The sequence below is a fragment of the Macaca fascicularis genome, chromosome 1 (genome assembly GCF_037993035.2).
Source record: "Macaca fascicularis isolate 582-1 chromosome 1, T2T-MFA8v1.1".
NCBI classification, from domain to species: domain Eukaryota; kingdom Metazoa; phylum Chordata; class Mammalia; order Primates; family Cercopithecidae; genus Macaca; species Macaca fascicularis.
Window position 1 is genome coordinate 142,191,366 of NC_088375.1, and position 17,398 is coordinate 142,208,763.

At 36.2% G+C, this 17,398-nt stretch overlaps 2 protein-coding genes across 9 annotated transcripts in view; one reads left to right on the top strand and one right to left on the bottom strand.

Moving 5' to 3' along the window:
• Nucleotides 1–8,074, top strand: part of GLMN (glomulin, FKBP associated protein) — a 60,421-nt gene extending 52,347 nt beyond the window's left edge. For all 8 annotated transcript variants that reach the window (XR_012417745.1, XR_012417744.1, XR_012417743.1 and 5 more), the window contains 3 exons: nucleotides 5,526–5,637; nucleotides 6,359–6,441; nucleotides 6,847–8,074. Coding sequence is in view for 5 of the 8 variants with exons in the window: in XM_074001659.1 (XP_073857760.1) it covers nucleotides 5,526–5,637; nucleotides 6,359–6,441; nucleotides 6,847–6,963 (312 nt within the window). In the remaining 3 variants the exon portion in view is untranslated. The remainder of the gene's footprint in view (nucleotides 1–5,525; nucleotides 5,638–6,358; nucleotides 6,442–6,846) is intronic.
• Nucleotides 7,844–17,050, bottom strand: C1H1orf146 (chromosome 1 C1orf146 homolog). Its single transcript, XM_005542735.5, has 5 exons — nucleotides 16,942–17,050; nucleotides 11,743–11,836; nucleotides 9,137–9,305; nucleotides 8,664–8,742; nucleotides 7,844–7,978 (listed from the first exon to the last, which is right to left on the bottom strand). Exons 1-5 carry the CDS (start codon nucleotides 17,005–17,007, stop codon nucleotides 7,844–7,846), a joined length of 543 nt encoding a protein of 180 aa, XP_005542792.1. The 5' UTR covers nucleotides 17,008–17,050.
• Nucleotides 17,051–17,398: the final 348 nt, after the last annotated feature.

The window sequence follows — 17,398 nt, forward strand, 5'->3', positions numbered from 1 at the left end:
TGAGTTCTAGTTTGATGGCACTGTGGTCTGAGAGACAGTTTGTTATAATTTCTGTTCTTTTACATTTGGTGAGGAGAGCTTTACTTCCAACTATGTGGTCAATTTTGGAATAAGTGCAGTGTGGTGCTGAGAAGAATGTATATTCTGTTGATTTGGGGTGGAGAGTTCTGTAGATATCTATTAGGTCCGCTTGGTGCAGAGTTGAGTTCAATTCTTGGATATCCTTGTTGACTTTCTGTCTCGTTGATCTGTCTAATGTTGACAGTGGGGTGTTAAAGTCACCCATTATTATTGTATGGGAGTCTAAGTCTCTTTGTAAGTCTCTTAAAGACTTACTTTATGAATCTGCGTGCTCCTGTATTGGGTGCATATATATTTAGGATAGTTAGCTCTTCCTGATGAATTGATACCTTTACCATTATGTAATGCCTTCTTTGTCTCTTTTGATCTTTGATGGTTTAAAGTCTGTTTTATGAGAGACTAGGATTGCAACCCCTGCTTTTTTTTGTTTTCCATTTGCTTGGTAGATCTTCCTCCATCCTTTTATTTTGAGCCTATGTGTATCTGCATGTGAGATGGGTCTTGACTCTTTATCCAATTTGCCAGTGTGTGTCTTTTAGTTGGACCACTTAGTCCATTTACATTTAAGATTAATATTGTTGTTATGTGTGAACTTGATCCTGTCATTGTGCTATTAGCTGGTTATTTTGCTTGCTAGTTGATGCAGTTTCTTCCTAGCATCGATAGACTTTACATTTTGACATGTTTTTGCAATGGCTGGTACCTGTTGTTCCTTTCCATGTTTAGTGCTTCCTTCAGGATCTCTTGTAGGGCAGGCCTGGTGGTGACAAAATCTCTAAGCATTTGCTTGTCTGTAAAGGATTTTATTTCTCCTTCACTTATGAAACTTAGTTTGCCTGGATATGAAATTCTGGGTTGAAAATTCTTTTCTTTAAGAATGTTGAATATTGGCCCCCACTCTCTTCTGGCTTGGAGAGTTTCTGCCGAGAGAGCTGCTGTTAGTCTGATGGGCTTCCCTTTGTGTGTAACCTGACCTTTCTCTCTGGCTGCCCTTAACATTTTTTCCTTCATTTCAGCTTTGGTGAATCTGACAATTATGTGTCTTGGAGTTGTTCTTCTCGAGGAGTATCTTTGTGGCGTTCTCTGTATTTCCTAAATTTGAATGTTGGCCTGCCTTCCTAGATTGGGGAAGTTCTCCTGGGTGATATCCTGCAGAGTGTTTTACAACTTGGTTCCATTTTCCCCATCACTTTCAGGCACACTAATCAGACGTAGATTTGGTCTTTTCACGTAATCCCATATTTCTTGGAGGCTTTGTTCATTTCTTTTTACTCTTATTTCTCTACACTTCTCTTCTCGCTTCATTTCATTCATTTGATCTTCTATCGCTGATACTCTTTCTTCCAGATGATCGAGTTGGTTACTGAAGCTTGTGCATTTGTCATGTAGTTCTCGTGTTATGGTTTTCATCTCTATCAGTTCTTTTAAGAACTTCTCTACATTGGTTATTCTAGTTAGCCATTCGTCAAATCTTTTTTCAATGTTTTTAGTTTATTTGTGCTGGTTATGTAGTTCCTCCTTTAGCTCTGAGAAGTTTGATCGACTGAAGCCTTCTTCTCTCAACTCGTCAAAGTCATTCTCGGTCTAGCTTTGTTCCGTTGGCTGGCGATGAGCTGCGTTCCTTTGCAGGGGGAGATGTGCTCTGATGTTTCGAATTTCCAGCTTTTCTGCACTGCTTTTTCCCCATCTTTGTGGTTTTATCTGCCTTTGGTCTTTGATGATGGTGACGTACTGATGGGGTTTTGGTGTGGGTGTCCTTTCTGTTTGTTAGTTTTCCTTCTAACAGTCAGGACCCTCAACTGTAGGTCTGTTGGAGTTTGCTTGAGGTCCACTCCAGACCCTGTTTGGCTGGGTATCAGCAGTGGAGGCTCAGTTGAAAATGTGGAAATCACCCATCTTCTGTGTTGCTCACACTGGGAGCTGGAGGCTGGAGCTGTTCCTATTCAGGCATCTTGGGCACGCCCCCCACAAAGATAATTTCTTGTAGCAATTGTATAGTTTTAGGTTTTACACTTAGGTCAATGACCCATTTCAAGTAAACTTTTTATGTGATGTGAGATATGGGTTGAGAGATTTTTCTTCTTTTATTTTGACCTCAACACTATTTGTAGAAAAGGTTATCCTTAATTTACTGAATTATCTTGGCAACTTTGTCAAAAATCATTTTATAAGTATGGGTCTATTTTTGGACTCTATTCCATTTACCTATATATATTCTTTTACCAATACCACATTGTTTTGATTCCTTTATAGGAAGAAATTATTCTGTTTTATTCCTTTTTAGGAAGTCTTGAACTCATGTGAGTCTGCCAACTTTGTTCTTCTTTTTCAAAATTGTATTGGCTATTTTTAAATCCTTTACCTTTTCTGTATAAATTTTAGAATTTTGTCAATTTCTGCCACGAAGGGTTTTAATTCCACTTATGGCATTCTGGAAAAGGCAAAAATTGCATTAACAAAAATCATTGCTGGTTGCTGGAGGTGGGAGGAGACTGACTACAAAGGGGCACAAAAATTTCTGGGTCATGGGAATGTCTTTACAGCAGCAGTGGTTACTTGACTTTATATTACTATATATCTTTGTCAAAGCTCAGAACTGTATAGCTAGAAGGTTATATTTTACTGTATATAATCAATACCACAACAGACCTGACTTTGAAAAATAAACAAAAAGAACCAGGCTCAATAGTGAATTAGACTGAAATTACATCATGAGCAATCAAGCACACTCATTTATTATATAAAAATCTTTCTGATGTTTATTTTTGAATCGCTTATTCTCCATTTTTCTACGTTAAAGTATTAAGATTAAATGTGTTATGTGGAAAGGATTTGAGGGAAAACTTTTATTTCAACTATATAAATAAATGTGTGTTGAGTTGTGATGTAAAACCTATTTTTTACTGAGAGTCATGGTAAAAATAATTTGAAAAACAGTATCCTAGAAACACTTTTACCCTGTGTGAATAGGAAAACATACAGCAGTGTAAATGCTGCATTATTTTGAAATACTAAAAACTTAGTAACAGGATAAATTCCATATAATGGAATGTGTATGCAGCAATTAAAATGAAATTAGAGCTACAACATAAATAACTCTCAAAAACTTAAGATTGACAAAGAAAAAGGAAGCTGAAGCAGGTTATATACAGTATGATATCATTTATATGCTTTTAAACATGAAAAATTAAGTGATACATTAGGAATGCAAAACATTCAAGTTTTAGCTAATGGCTGCCTCTTGAACAAAGGGGATTCCAGCCATATCTAGTATTTTATTTATTTTTTAAAAGTGAATATAATAAAATGTTTCCTTTTGTCAAAGCTAGGTGTTTTCTCTATACCCTTTATGTTCAAATGTGCTTTAGTGGGTAAGAGAATCATCAGTAACCTAGTCTTGAAAGCCATTGGTTGCAGTGAGTTCTGCCTATGAACCCAGAGGTAAATGCAAAGTAAAAAGTAAAAAAAAAAGTTGGGGGGCAGGGAATACAAAATGGTGAAGAAAAGGCTGGACGTAAAAAGGAATAAAAGCTTATTTGCAGCAACGTGGATGGACCTACATGTCATTATGTTGAAATATGCCAGGCCCAGAAAGACAGTATCACATATTCTCACATGTGTGAGCGGACAAACGTGATGTCGTGGATACAGAATATAGAATGATGCCAGAGTGTGAGCATGGGAGGGGAAAATGTAGAGAAGCTGGTGAATGGGCACAAACAGGGTTAGATAAAAGACAAGCTGTATTGCTTGATAGCACATTAGAGTGACTATAATTAGCAACAATATATTGTATATTTAAGTGTAGCTAGAAGAGAGGATATGAAATGTTACCAACCCATAGAAATGATGAATACTCAAGAGGATGGATACCCCAAATACTGACTTTATTATTATGTATATTATGCATGTAACAAATACATGTACCCATAAATATGTAAAATATCATGTATCAGTAAAAGAAAAAGGATAGAGGTAAAAATAGGAGAAATGAAAGCAGTCGGTGCACATAAGAGTAATATGCTTGTTATACTGTGTGACTACACTGGTTAAGGAAATTTCTACTGCATATCACCCAAATTTGCCATGAGAGGTTAAGAAAACTTTCCACTTAACAATTTTAAAAATATACAACTAAAACATCCATTATTTAAAAATCAAGATAAAAAAAGAATAGTAATCAAAATTACACCATTGTTGATATACTGTATTCCCTTCTAGGTTTTTTGTGTTAATACATCTGTACATTTTTTCTTTTTGAAAATGAGATCATACTAAAAGAATCACACTGTTTTTATAACCTTTTTTCCCATTCACCAATATGTACTGAAAAACAATATTTTAATGGCTGTATAGTTTTTCCATTATGTTAATGTGTCAATTTACTATGAATCTCCTGTCGTGAGTTATTTTAATTCTAATGTTTCACTAAACATTTTTTAAAACATCTGCAGTAGAATTACAACATCCATCTTTATTTCCCCAAGATAAGTTTGTAGATGCTGAGTGAAAAGGTATGCATATTTTTGAGGGTTTTAGATCCTCTCTAGAATTCTACTTTTCCTGTTAGTATAGGAGAAATAAGAAAAGATGACTGAAATGAAAAGTATATATGTGAGACATTATCAGTTATTCATAGACATGTGTAGATTTTATTTGGAATGCTACAAGTAACATGTTATATACTACTTGGGTCAAAATAAGCTCATTACAAAATAGGTTCTCAAGTAGTTCATTATTCTAGTTAAGGATAAATTTGGGTCCTTAAGTTTCCCTTTTTTATCTAAGATATTTTCCTTTGTAAAGAGTACCTGGAAACTCAGAAGTACCAATGGATTTTCTTTTCTCTATTTTTTAAAATAAAATTAAGACTTCATGACTCCTTTAAGTACTGTAAGAGAAAATGCTCTTGGAATAAAAACCTCTAAGATGCATGACAAAATAAGCTGTCCTTGACAGATAAAATCTTCACCTACTTTGGTCACCAAGGAGGTTCAAATTAGCTGGGTATTAGAAAAGTTTCCATCAGTAGGAAAGGGAAAGCATCCTCTAGAAATAGATGAGTTCTAGTGGTGAGGATATCAATTGAAAGGACATACATGGGATGAAGGCATAAATAAGGTAGAGTCATTGTGGGGATGGCTTATAGAGGAAGAGGTGTCTGTGAATTTATCTTCAAATAATTTTCTCATAAATCTTAATAGATCTCAAAACCAGGAGCTATCCAAGTGGTGCAGTGATAAGCGTAGTGCCCCAAGTACATTTTTCTTTTCATTGGTATTCACATAACTAGATACAGTAATAAATGTAATTAGTAAATAGTGAAGTCCATTGTGAAAAGGGCCATGTTTCATTTATTTTTATTTTGCGAGCTTTTAACATGTTTAATAGTAGTAGGCAGTCAATCATTGTTGAACTAAATAACTCATTTTTATTCTTAACAGACTGGATTATGGACAGAACTTGGAAATATTGAGAATAATTTCTTAAAGCCACTTCATATAGGACTTAATATGTCAAAAGCACATTATGAAGCAGAAATTAAAAATAGCCAAGGTTGGTAATGTGCAATTTTGTTTTCAGTTAGGTATAAAAAGTAGTCCAATTTTGCAACTGTCATACTCAAATTTAAGAACTTTTTAAAAATCTTATACTTGTTTAGAGACCATAACAGCTAAGCCATTTTATTTATAGTTAAAATTCTTAGCAGATCTATAAGCTAATTTACCTGAAATCAGGTTAATGAAGACTTAAACCAAATTAAAGCATATATTTTAAAGCCTCAAGCTCTAAGAATCTGTATTACAGCTTTTCCATTTGGGTAGCATTCCTTTGGTATTGCATTTCACCCTCAAGTAAATCCATACAAATTATGAAAAAAATCTTAGATCCAGAATTTTTTAAGTCAACAATTCTATAACAATCATGTGATCTCTTCCATATATCTGTGGTGGTGCTTTTATAGGCATTTCCAGAAATTTTGTCTTTTTTAGTATAATAGCTATAATTGATTATATACTAAAGAAAATAGTTTCATGAATCCTATACATGCCAAAATAATGCTATTTATCTAAAGAAGTATTAATTCACGTTGCAGAATTTTGATAGTTCATTCTGTTTGCTTATAGCTTAAGTATACCCTGAGCTGTTAAACAGTGGACTTAATTTTTACAAATAACTGACACATTTTAAGTTAATGAATGATGAAAGTAGCTTATACATTTGTTATTGATATGAGAGTTTAAGTGTCACGCATGATTTTTTTCTTTTCTTACAGAGGCCCAGAAATCTAAAGATCTTTGTTCTATAACTGTAGGTGGAGAAGAGATCCCTAATATGCCTCCTGAAATGCAGCTTAAGGTGATCTGAAATTTTCTTTCCTTTTTCTTTAGAAACAGGATCTTGCTGTCTTGCCCAAGCTGGAGTGCAGTGGCATGATTGTGGCTCACTGCAGCTTCAACTCCCTGGGCTCAAGTGATCCTCCCACCTCAGACTCCCGATTAGCCAGGACTGCAGGTGCACACCACCATGCCTGGCTAATTTTTAGTAGAGATAGGGTCTCACTATGTTGCTCAGGCTGGTCTCCCACTCCTGGCCTCTAGTAATCCTCTCCTCAGCCTCCCAAAGCACAGAAATTACAGGTGTGAACCACTGTACCTGGTCTTAAATATTCCTGAGCTACCTCCAGCTGAAATTTTTTCTATGTTTTGCTTTGTTTGGATTTAAAGGCAGCATTAATAACATTACTTTTTCTTGGCATTGCAGGTCCTACATTCAGCTCTTTTCACATTTGATTTGATTGAAAGTGTTCTAGCTCGAGTGGAAGAACTCATTGAAATAAAAACAAAGTCTACCTCTGAAGAAAATATTGGGATAAAGTAAAGTTCTACTTCCTAAATAAAAACTAATAAAATAGAGTAAAAACTAATAAAATAGAGTATTTTCCATTATGATTTATTTAATACCATTATAAAATTTTTCTGTAAAAATTTACTGCTTGAAAAATAAACGTAGCTTCTCTCATTTATCAATTTCTATAATGATATACTATAGAACAGTTTTTTTGTTGTTTTAAAGTTATCTAATGGTAAATAATGCCCACATATGTCCTAAATACTATTTTTGAAAATCCAATACAAACTAATAATTTTGTAACTTCATAAAATGTAATTGAATTGTCTATATTCATTCCTACAGTTTTAGTGAGCTTATAAAAATAGTGATACATTTTCTGCTGAAGTTAGATGCTATGTAACATTTCGGAACTCCTAGTGTCAAGTTGGCTATCACACCAGTGTAAATGAGTAGAAAGTTTTGAATTCAGGCCAGTTGACTTTTTTCTTAGCTTCTCTTTTCCTGGCTTAGGTGGAGTCTTTGGGAGCAGAGTCCCATCACCACCTCTCCAGCAGAAGTTATAATAGGAAAACATCTGCAAAGATTAGTTTTAGAAATACTTGCTACCTTTATGGAAAAAAAACTAAAAAATACATATGACTTTAAGAAACTGATTAGAAAATTCTGTATTTTTATTTCCTACTAAATACTTGTCCATCTAAGAAGCTACACCTGAGTTTTATGATATATGTATGTACCAATCCTTTGCTAAACAGCGTTAAATCTCACAGCGAAACTCCTAAAATAAAATCACTTTTAATTGTATACATGCTATTTCAAATTAATATGTCTTTAAATAGATATTTGATTATAATTTAACAGTTCTAATTATTTTCACATTCTTTGAGAAGAGCATTAAGTTGGTACTCTAATTTGGGTTAACTGAATCACTATTCAGTTGTATCTTCTGAAGTGTTTTCCAAACAGGACTTTGCTCAATGATGTAAGCTTTAGCTGTTATCATTCTGTAGCAAATGCTATCTATGTATGGTTTGGAGGTAGTCTGGAAGAAGATACAAAGATGCAGCATTATTTACAGAAATAAGATACTTTTACAGGGTCACATTTAAAAATAAATAACTTTCATTCTTTCAGCAAATCTCCTGATCATCTTTGTGCTAAACACTATGTGTGAGTTACTAGAGTAGTCAACAGGAAAATAGTTTCTATCCAAGGAATTTCAAACATGCAAGCCAAAAAGTAGAATACTATAAAAATTGCTTTAATGGGGATATGTTCCAAGTATAAAAGTAAGGAAGACTTAAGTCTGCCTAGGGGGTTTCAGGTGTCTGGGCACACTTTGCAGAGGACAAAAAGCATGAAAAGAAAGTGGACAATTGGTAGATAACATTCCATAAGATAGTATGCTTGCACTCTGACAGTTCATGACTGCAAACTGACCAACTCTTATAACTTTAGAATTTGAATGAAGACATAAGTAACCAATAGGACCAACCAAATGCTCTTTTGGCCCCAAATGAGTCTTAAATGGTAGTGGCTACTGGAAGTAAATTGAGAAGACTTGAGAGACTTAGTTCAGGCTTGGGAAAAAGTTGCATGCTGAAACAGCAACTCCCTAAGGGGAACAGAAGCAAGATATTTGCCAGTCTTGCTCAAAAGGGTGACAACTGGAAGTTAAAAACCTTAAAATGTATATGTGTATGCATCATATTCCCCAGGTGACTCACCTTTGCTATAGTGCACATAAGATTAATAGCATTTACTGTGTTGTGTACTGGAAGTATTCGTAAGTTACGACCCAGGAATCTGAAAAACAATTCATGATATACAGATCATATAACTTACTGACACATGTTCTCTCAAGAAAGTGGGAAGAAGAGACAAATCTCTATTGTTTGTTATTTGTTTATGCAATTCATGCCCTGCCTTACTCCACAGAGGATCTGAGATGGCTTTATAGCCAGAACATCACTGACTAAAAGCCTGTTCACTTTTGGCTTGGTCTTGGAGAAGCCCGGGAAGCATCATGAAGCCAGTCAACTCGATTCATAGAATACCTTTTTGGCCCATGTTTCATTAAATTTGATAGGTTAACATCACAGTGTTCATCATCTAGCAAAACAAAACTCACTTAAAAGAATTAAGAACTGAAATAAATACAATATAAGAAAAATACATCTATAATGCTATTCTTCCATACCTCTGCTGAATTCTGAACATCAGTTTCCATTCTTCAGGCCCATGGAGGGCAGCAGACAAAACCAAAAAACTATTTTGGTGAATGTTAATAAATTTCTCAATTTTGGCTAGCAATGTTTCTTCGGTTGACAGAATACATTCCTTAGTATCCATTAATAAAAATGCAACTCCTAGGAAAGGTAAATGGAATAAAAAACGTCACTTTGTCACAGAGATCAAATTTTGTTATAAACTCAGAATCAACCAAAATAGCTGTAAGTATACCATGTGTCCAAGCCCTAAACTCATAAGGAGTAGAAATTACTATAATGAAATTCCTATACAACAGAATTTAGGTAGTTCTTTGAAGTGCTCTGTATAAAAGAATGACTTGTGCTAAATAAGAGAAAAACATTTTTGGATCAGTAACTACTTATTTTTTCCTAGATGAAGGCATTGTCCACATGAAGATACTGGGTAGTTTAAGATGAATTACATTTAAAAAGTTAATTTTTCACCGGGCGCGGTGGCTCAAGCCTGTAATCCCAGCACTTTGGGAGGCCGAGACGGGCGGATCACGAGGTCAGGAGATCGAGACCATCCTGGCTAACCCAGTGAAACCTCGTCTCTACTAAAAAAAAATACAAAAAACTAGCCGGGCGAGATGGCGGGCGCCTGTAGTCCCAGTTACTCGGGAGGCTGAGGCAGGAGAATGGCGTAAACCCGGGAGGCGGAGCTTGCAGTGAGCTGAGATCCGGCCACTGCACTCCAGCCTGGGCCACAGAGCCAGACTCCGTCTCAAAAAAAAAAAAGTTAATTTTTCATGTTATACTTTTAAAATAGGTACTAGTGTATTATAAAGGATACAGATGAAGATATGCATAGGGCTAGGTATGTGGGAACAGACATGGAGCTTCAATGCCTTCTCTGGGCCTGCCACCCTCCAGACACCTGCATGTGTTCAGCAACCAAGAATCTCCTATAATTATTTTTAAAAGCTGGAAATCAGCTAAATAAAGAGTCTTAAGCAAGCCTTCGGCTGGGTGCGGTGGCTCACGCCTGTAATCCCAGCACTTTGGGAGGCCAAGGCAGGCAGATCACAAGGTCAGGAGTTCGAGACCAGCCTGACCAACGTGGTGAAACCCTGTCTCTACTAAAAATACAAAAATTAGCCAGGTGTGGTGGCGTGTGCCTGTAATCACAGCTACTCAGGAGGCTGAGGCAGGAGAATCGCTTGAACTCGGGAGGCAGAGGTTGCAGTGAGCTGAGATCATGCCGTTGCACTCCAGCCTGGGCGACAGAGCACGACTCCATCTCAAAAAAAAAAAAAAAAAAAAGCCTTCAGTGATTTCTTGTTGGGGGAACCTTTCTACCAGAACATAAAGAACTATATAAAAACTAGCCGGGTGTGGTGGCGGGCACCTGTAGTCCCAGCTGCACGGGAGGCTGAGGCAGGAGAATGGCGTGAACCCGGGAAGCGGAGCTTGCAGTGAGCAGAGATCGCGCCACTGCACTCCAGCCTGGGCGACAAAGTGAGACTCCATCTCAAAAAATAAAAAATTTTAAAAAAGGATTATATAAATTAATACACTCAGCAGATATCTGCAATCTCTGAAAGAGTGTCTGTGCCATTAAGAATGGTCCTAAAGGGAAACTTGATTATAGCTCTTCAAACGATGTGGGAGACAGTCTGAGGAAAGTGACTGTGATTATATACTAATTGAGTAAACTTGGGCAACTTACATAACCTGTCTGAACATGAGTTTCCTCTTCTGTAACATGGGAGTAAATTTCTCATTAGATTTGTCAGAAGAATTAAATTAGATCATGTATATAAAGTAGCCAAGGCAAATATTCACCAAGTATTTTATTTCTCCCTGGAGGGTTCTGTATTTAACCAGAAGAATGAGTTTGAGGCTATACCACTTTCAGCCTGGAGATCTATTCTAGGAGCTTTTTTGAAAGTGCTTGTCTTCAAAACTGCTAGAAGAGAAGTCTATTTGCAACCCTCCAGATAAAATCCTTTACCTCTACCTTTTTAAAGATCACTTCTGTCATTTCTCAAGCAAAGGTGGAGCTTCCCCCTTCCCATCTCCCCAGTCTTCTCTTATCCTAATCTAATTACTTACTGGACTTTTGTCCATGACTAACAGTTGTACCAGTTGTCATTTCATGAACATTTATTTGTCCCCATGATTCTTTTAGTTAATATTTATATTATATCCAGCAAACAAATCAATACAAATTGATGAAAAACATTTTTTTTTGTATATCAGTTTTGACAAATGTTGTGGCCTCTGTTAATATAAGTAATAAACTTTCATGTAAGTATAGATTGTTGGGTAAGTGGCTTTTTCTATTTTCACTCAGTTCCAAAGCAAGTAGTTTTTTCCCATCTTCTACCAGACTCCACTAGTTCAGCTTTATTTTAACAATTGTAATCTAAAAGGTAATATATTTTGGAATTGGCCATATGCACTGAGTTTGTAGTAACTAAGTTTTACACAGTTACCCCTCCCAAAAGATAACACCTTAAGCTTATTATATGGCTATGGAACTATAAAGGCATTAGAATTTATACCAACATATTTCATAAGAAACTTAAGGCAGTGAGCAAATATACTGTACCAGAAAGAGAAAATATAATTGATCCATTTTCCACTGAATCTGAATATCGAACTTTGTGGCTTCGATTTTCTAGGGCAGTTGCAACTTCATAACTCTTTTTTAAAAAAATTCAGAAATACAAATTTAAAGCATGCTTACAATTTTATTAAAGCTAAAGAAAACATTAAAAGTTTAATAGGTTATTTTATAACTACCACTTAAAGATATGATCATCAAAAGAGAAATAAATATGCTTTCCATGGAGAAAAAGCTTTAAAAAATGCAAAAACATTTAGTTCTACTAAAACATTTACTTCAAGTTAGGGAGTGAGTTATGTACTACAGTTATGTTACTTAGGAACAGAAAAGACAGCATTAAAAAACTGTATAAACCAGAGCAAATGTAAACTTTTTCTTTTTTTAGAGACAGATGAAGTCTCACTTTGTTGCCCAGGCTGACTTCAGATTCCTGAGCTCATGCAATCCTCCCAAAGTAGCTGGGACTATAGGTGTAAGCCACCACACCCAGCTACAAACTTCATTTTAAAAAACAACCTGGGCAGCGGCTCACGCCTGAAATCCCAGCACTTTGGGAGGCCAAGGTGGGCAGGTCATTTGAAGTCAGGAATTTGAGACCAGCCTGACCGACATGGTAAAAGCCCAAAATTTGCTGGGCGTGGTGAGGCATACATGTAGTCCCAGTTACTTGGGAGGCTGAGGTAGGAGAATCACTTGAACTTGGGAGGTGGAGGTTGTAGTGAGCCGAGATTGTGCCGCTGCACTCCAGCCCAGGTGACAGAGCAAGACTCTACCTCAAAAAACAAACAAACAAACAACTTGGAGGCTAGGCATGGTGACCACGGAGACCTTGGAGGCCAAGGCTGGTGGATCATTTGAGTCCAGAAGTTCAAGACCAGCCTGGGGAACATGGCAAAACTTTCTCTACAAAAAATACAAAAAATTAGCTGGGTGTGGTGGCACATGCCTGTAGTCCCAGCTACTCACAAGCTGAGGTGAGAGAATCACTTGAGCCTGGGAGGTTAAGGCTGCAGTGAGCTGTGACTGCACCACTGCACTCCAGCCTGGGTGACAGAGACCCTGTCTCAATAATAATAATAATAATAATAAAAACAACTTGGAGATAGATTCTGACATGCATTAATGTATAACTATGGAAAATAGGTGGTTGTCTATTTCTTAAATAATTGACAGAACCACATAGTGCCAGACATATACAATACCATCACAGAAGACAACCAATTTTACAATTCATCAATTTACATTACAGTTACTTTAGTATACTTTTAAAATGTTTTAAGCCTTAGGTGAGTCAGAAAACATGTAAGAAAACAGCTATAGGACTCTTGGTTTTAATACTAACCATTTCAAATATCACCTCATTTCCTATTCCACCCAGGCAATTAAATCATATTTCCCACAATACTAAAATCTAGGATTAATAGTTTTTCCTGATAAGATAAAACTTAAACTTGGCCAGGCACAATGGCTCACACCTGTAATCCTAGCACTTTGGGAGGCTGAGGTGAATCACTTGAGCCCAGGAGTTTGAGACCAGCCTGGGCAATGTAGCATGACCTTGTTTCTACCAAAAATTAAAAAATAAATAAAAATAATAAATAAAACTCAAACTTGATAGCTTCCAGACAGATAAAAATCTCTTAGGTAGATTAATTTTATTTTCTATTTTGCCTCAGAACATGTATATTTTAAGCACACAGGCTGAAATTATGTGTAAAATACATGCTTCCTTTCTTTTCTAAAGAGTATTTTGTGTCACTCAGACAGATCCTGACCTACAGTTTAACTGTGGCTCTTTTCTTCTGCTGTTTTAAAATTATATAATGCTTCCAGCAATGGCAGATTAAGTAATTTAGGCCAACCCGCCTACTGAAGGCAACTAGAAAAGCTGGACAATCTTCTAAAATCTGCTTGAATACACCAGAGAGCTAACAGGATAGTAAAAAATTATAAGGTCAACATCTATACAGAAATTCAAATATATGAGCAAGCATTTAGGCCACTTTTTTCCCTGAGGGCATCTGCCAGCTCAGAAAGAGGCAGAAGAGAGGCTGAACAGATCTTTTGACGAAAATAGAACAGTTCTCACAGGGACTATAGCCCAGCTTCAAACCATTTCAATCCCTGAAATTGTATTAAGGTGATAACTGAATTACCAGTGCTTCCCAGCACCTTGTAGAAACACTCTCTAGAGCAACCTTTCTCAATCAGGTCTCCTCATCTGAATTACGGAACAAAGAAAATGATCTGAGTGACTATTGTGTCAATTCTCCCATAGCTAGATGTACAGGAGACAATTTAATTCAACACTCTAGATGTACAGGATACAACTTAATTCATCATATAAAAGAGATGCCTTAGGAGTTGGGTTGTCAGATTTAGCAAATAAAAACAACACAACACTCAGTTAAATGTGAATGCGTGACAAACAATGCAATTTTCAGTATAAGTAGGTCCCACGTAATATTTGGGACATAATTATAGTAAATTCACTGTTTATCTGAAATTCAAACTTTTTTTTTTTTTTTTTTTTTTGAGGCAGGGTCTTACACTGTCACCCAGGCTGGAGTGCAATGGCATAATCTTGGACCACTGCAACCTCTGCCTCCTGGGTTCAAATGATTCTCCTACCTCAGCCTCCCAAGTAGCTGGAATTACAGGCACACACCACCATGCCTGGCTAATTTTTGTATTTTTAGTAGAGACAGAGTTTCACCATGTTGGCCAGGCTGGTCTCAAAACTCCTGACCTCAAGTGATCCACCCACCTTGGCCTTCCAGAGTGCTGGGATTATAGGCGTGAGCCACCGCACCTGGCTGGAAATTCAAACTTGAGTGTCCTGTATTTTATCTGGCAACCCTACTTAGGGCATCAGGAATTTAATTTTCTTACAGAATTAAAACCTCTCAAGGGGAAGACAGCATTATTCTAGGCTTCAAATTATTTCTACAATTTTTCAAATACAAATTCCAACATACAATAAAAAATAATCAGACATACAAAGGGACACAATTCCATGAAAAAAAACTATCAGAAACAATAGAGAACAGAAACAGACCCACAGGGGATACATGTAGTGAAGCTATCAAATACACACCTTAAAACAGCCTGTTTATTATGATCAAGGAGATAAAACATAGCTTAAGAATTTTGGCAAAGAACTGGAAGATATGTTTTAAAATGTAAAAAACATGAGTTAAGAAAGCTCCCTAAAATTTGATTCAAACAGGGCCAGGCACAGTGGCTCAGGCCTGTAATCCCAGCACTTTGGGAAGCCAAGGCAATGTACTGCTTGAGCTCAGGAGTTCAAGACTGGCCTGGGCAATGTAGTGAGACCCTATCTAATTAAAAAACAAATACATAATATAATAAAAAATCTGAGTCAAATCTTTAAAATAAAAAGCAGTGTATTAGGCAGACAAGTGAAGGAAGAAGACAAATATGAGAAGAGTATGAACAGAAAGAGTAACAAAGGTAAAGGCATTCAGACCTAAAGGTATGGTTCTTATACAGTGAGTGGGTAAGGTATATACAAGTCAGATAATTTGGGTACAATGTTAGGAATAATTGCTGGCAGATCATGAGCACCCATATATATCATGCCAATGAATTTCAATAATATCCTATTATCAGGAGGAACCAACTAAAAGAATAAAATAATGGAATGCTAAAAAAAAAAAATGAAGGTAAAATTAGAACGTATTGAATTGAGAAAACAATAGGTAAGTCCAAGAGCTGATTCATCAAAATGACCAGGAAGCTAAGTATAGATTTTTCAAAATACATTTCATAGAATATTAGTCCTATTAGATATTAAAAGATGCTCCTGCCTGAAATAAGACTGGGAAATGCTGAATATTATTTCATCTCTTTTGGGGGTTTTATAATGCATTTGAACATATTAAAGTCTCTGAATAATAGTGCAGTAAAAAGAAAACCTAACCAAAACAAAACAAAACAAAAAACACTTGTTTAACTTTGTTTATAGCAGCATCCAAAATAAAATCCATACAATACTCCTTCCTGCATATGTAACATCTATTAATAATCTTTAAAACTAGTATTATGTCAGCCAGGTGCAGTGGCTCACGCCTGTAATCCCAGCACTTTGGGAAGCCATCGTGCAGGTTGGGGTGGGGGCGGGGATCGGAGTTCGAGACCAGCCTGGCCAACGTGGTGAAACCCCATCGCTATTAAAAATACAAAAATTAGCCGGCGTGGTGGCAGGCACCTGTGATCCCAGCTACTTGGGAGGCTGAGGCAGGAGAATCACTTGAGCCTGAGAGGCGGAGGTTGCAGTGAGCCAAGATTGTGCCACTACTCCAGCCTGGGCGACAGAGCAAAGCTCCATCTCAAAAAAACAAAAAACAAAAACTAATATGTCTAGCACATCACTCATAAGAAAGAAAATGTAAGTAAAAACAGGAATGAAAAGGGGCACTTAATGGCAGTTTATTAGAAAATTTAAAGAATGACAATATGAAACTTTTCACCACAGAAATGTAAATTTCATAAAGTTCAACTTAATACATTTAAAAGCCTCTATAAAATGGGTAAATGTTTGTAAAAATATAATTTATGAAAACAGACTCACAATAAAGTATAAAACAAAATACAACAAAAACCATAAAACCACACCTTACTATGGAACAATCATTTCTTGCCCCTTCACTCCAGACATCAGCTGGTGTCCATAAGATAAATATTAGGGCAATGGAGAAGTCTTGTGAGCTGAGGGTTGTGAGCTGACCACCTACTCTCAGGCATTCAACTTTCCATCTCTCCCTCTCCAAACTGTAAGGAGACAGTCTCATTCCAATGCTGCCAAGGCTAGAATATCAGTTTCTGGTTCTTTAGCTCTCAAAAAGCCTTAACTAATACATATCTGCATATCTTTACTGTTTCTGGAATTCCTTAACATCTCCATCAGAGTGCTTACAGAAAGAAAAAAAAAGAACTTTAGAAAATCTCCAACCTTCAAAGAATTAAGGAAGTAGGATGTTGAAAATGAACGCAAAAAGTCTATTTATTTATCTTTAAAATACATGTAGCTTATGCACTTCCTGCTCCCCACAACTAATTGTGGACAATCAAGCTAAGAAACTTTTAAAATATTGTTCCATATGAAAGCTGCTTTTAATTTTTTTAAATTAAAGATCAGTGGCCCAAATGCCCCTTTACCTTAAGAGATGAGCTAATAATAATGGTGGTTGTCCATTTTATTTTTTCTTTTCCACTTTCAGCCATCTGTCTGTCTGTAGAGCACCCTAGCTTCTAATGGTGCAACAATCTGAGAAAATTAAGAACAAAAAGAATACAAAGAACTATCTGATGAATAAGTAAATTAAAGATGGAACTAAAACTAGGGTACTGGAGACATTTTAAAGAATATTTGAACATCAAAATTTGACAACAGAAAAAGTATCTGTCTTGTTATACATTTAGCTTATTCAATACTATGCTTCCCATTAACAAGTATCAAATCAATGATTCCCATTTCAGCACACTAAAGAAAGAGGACTTGCATCAAGAACATGTCTGAGGTTTTTATCCTACCTGCAAGCTAAAAAGTTAGCCTGCCAGAGTTTCACTTATACAGACAAAAGACAGACTCAGAGACAAAGGACAGTTTTTTACT

Excerpts from the sequence above, each read along its gene's own strand:
- C1H1orf146 (XM_005542735.5), bottom strand. The coding sequence starts at position 17,007 with ATGGCTGAAAGTGGAAAAGAAAAAATAAAATGGACAACCACCATTATT. Across the intron at positions 9,306-11,742 it reads AATTATATTTTCTCTTTCTG|GAGTTGCATTTTTATTAATG; the intron begins GTACAGTATATT and ends TACCTTTCCTAG. Across the intron at positions 8,743-9,136 it reads ATGTTCAGAATTCAGCAGAG|ATTCCTGGGTCGTAACTTAC; the intron begins GTATGGAAGAAT and ends ATTGTTTTTCAG.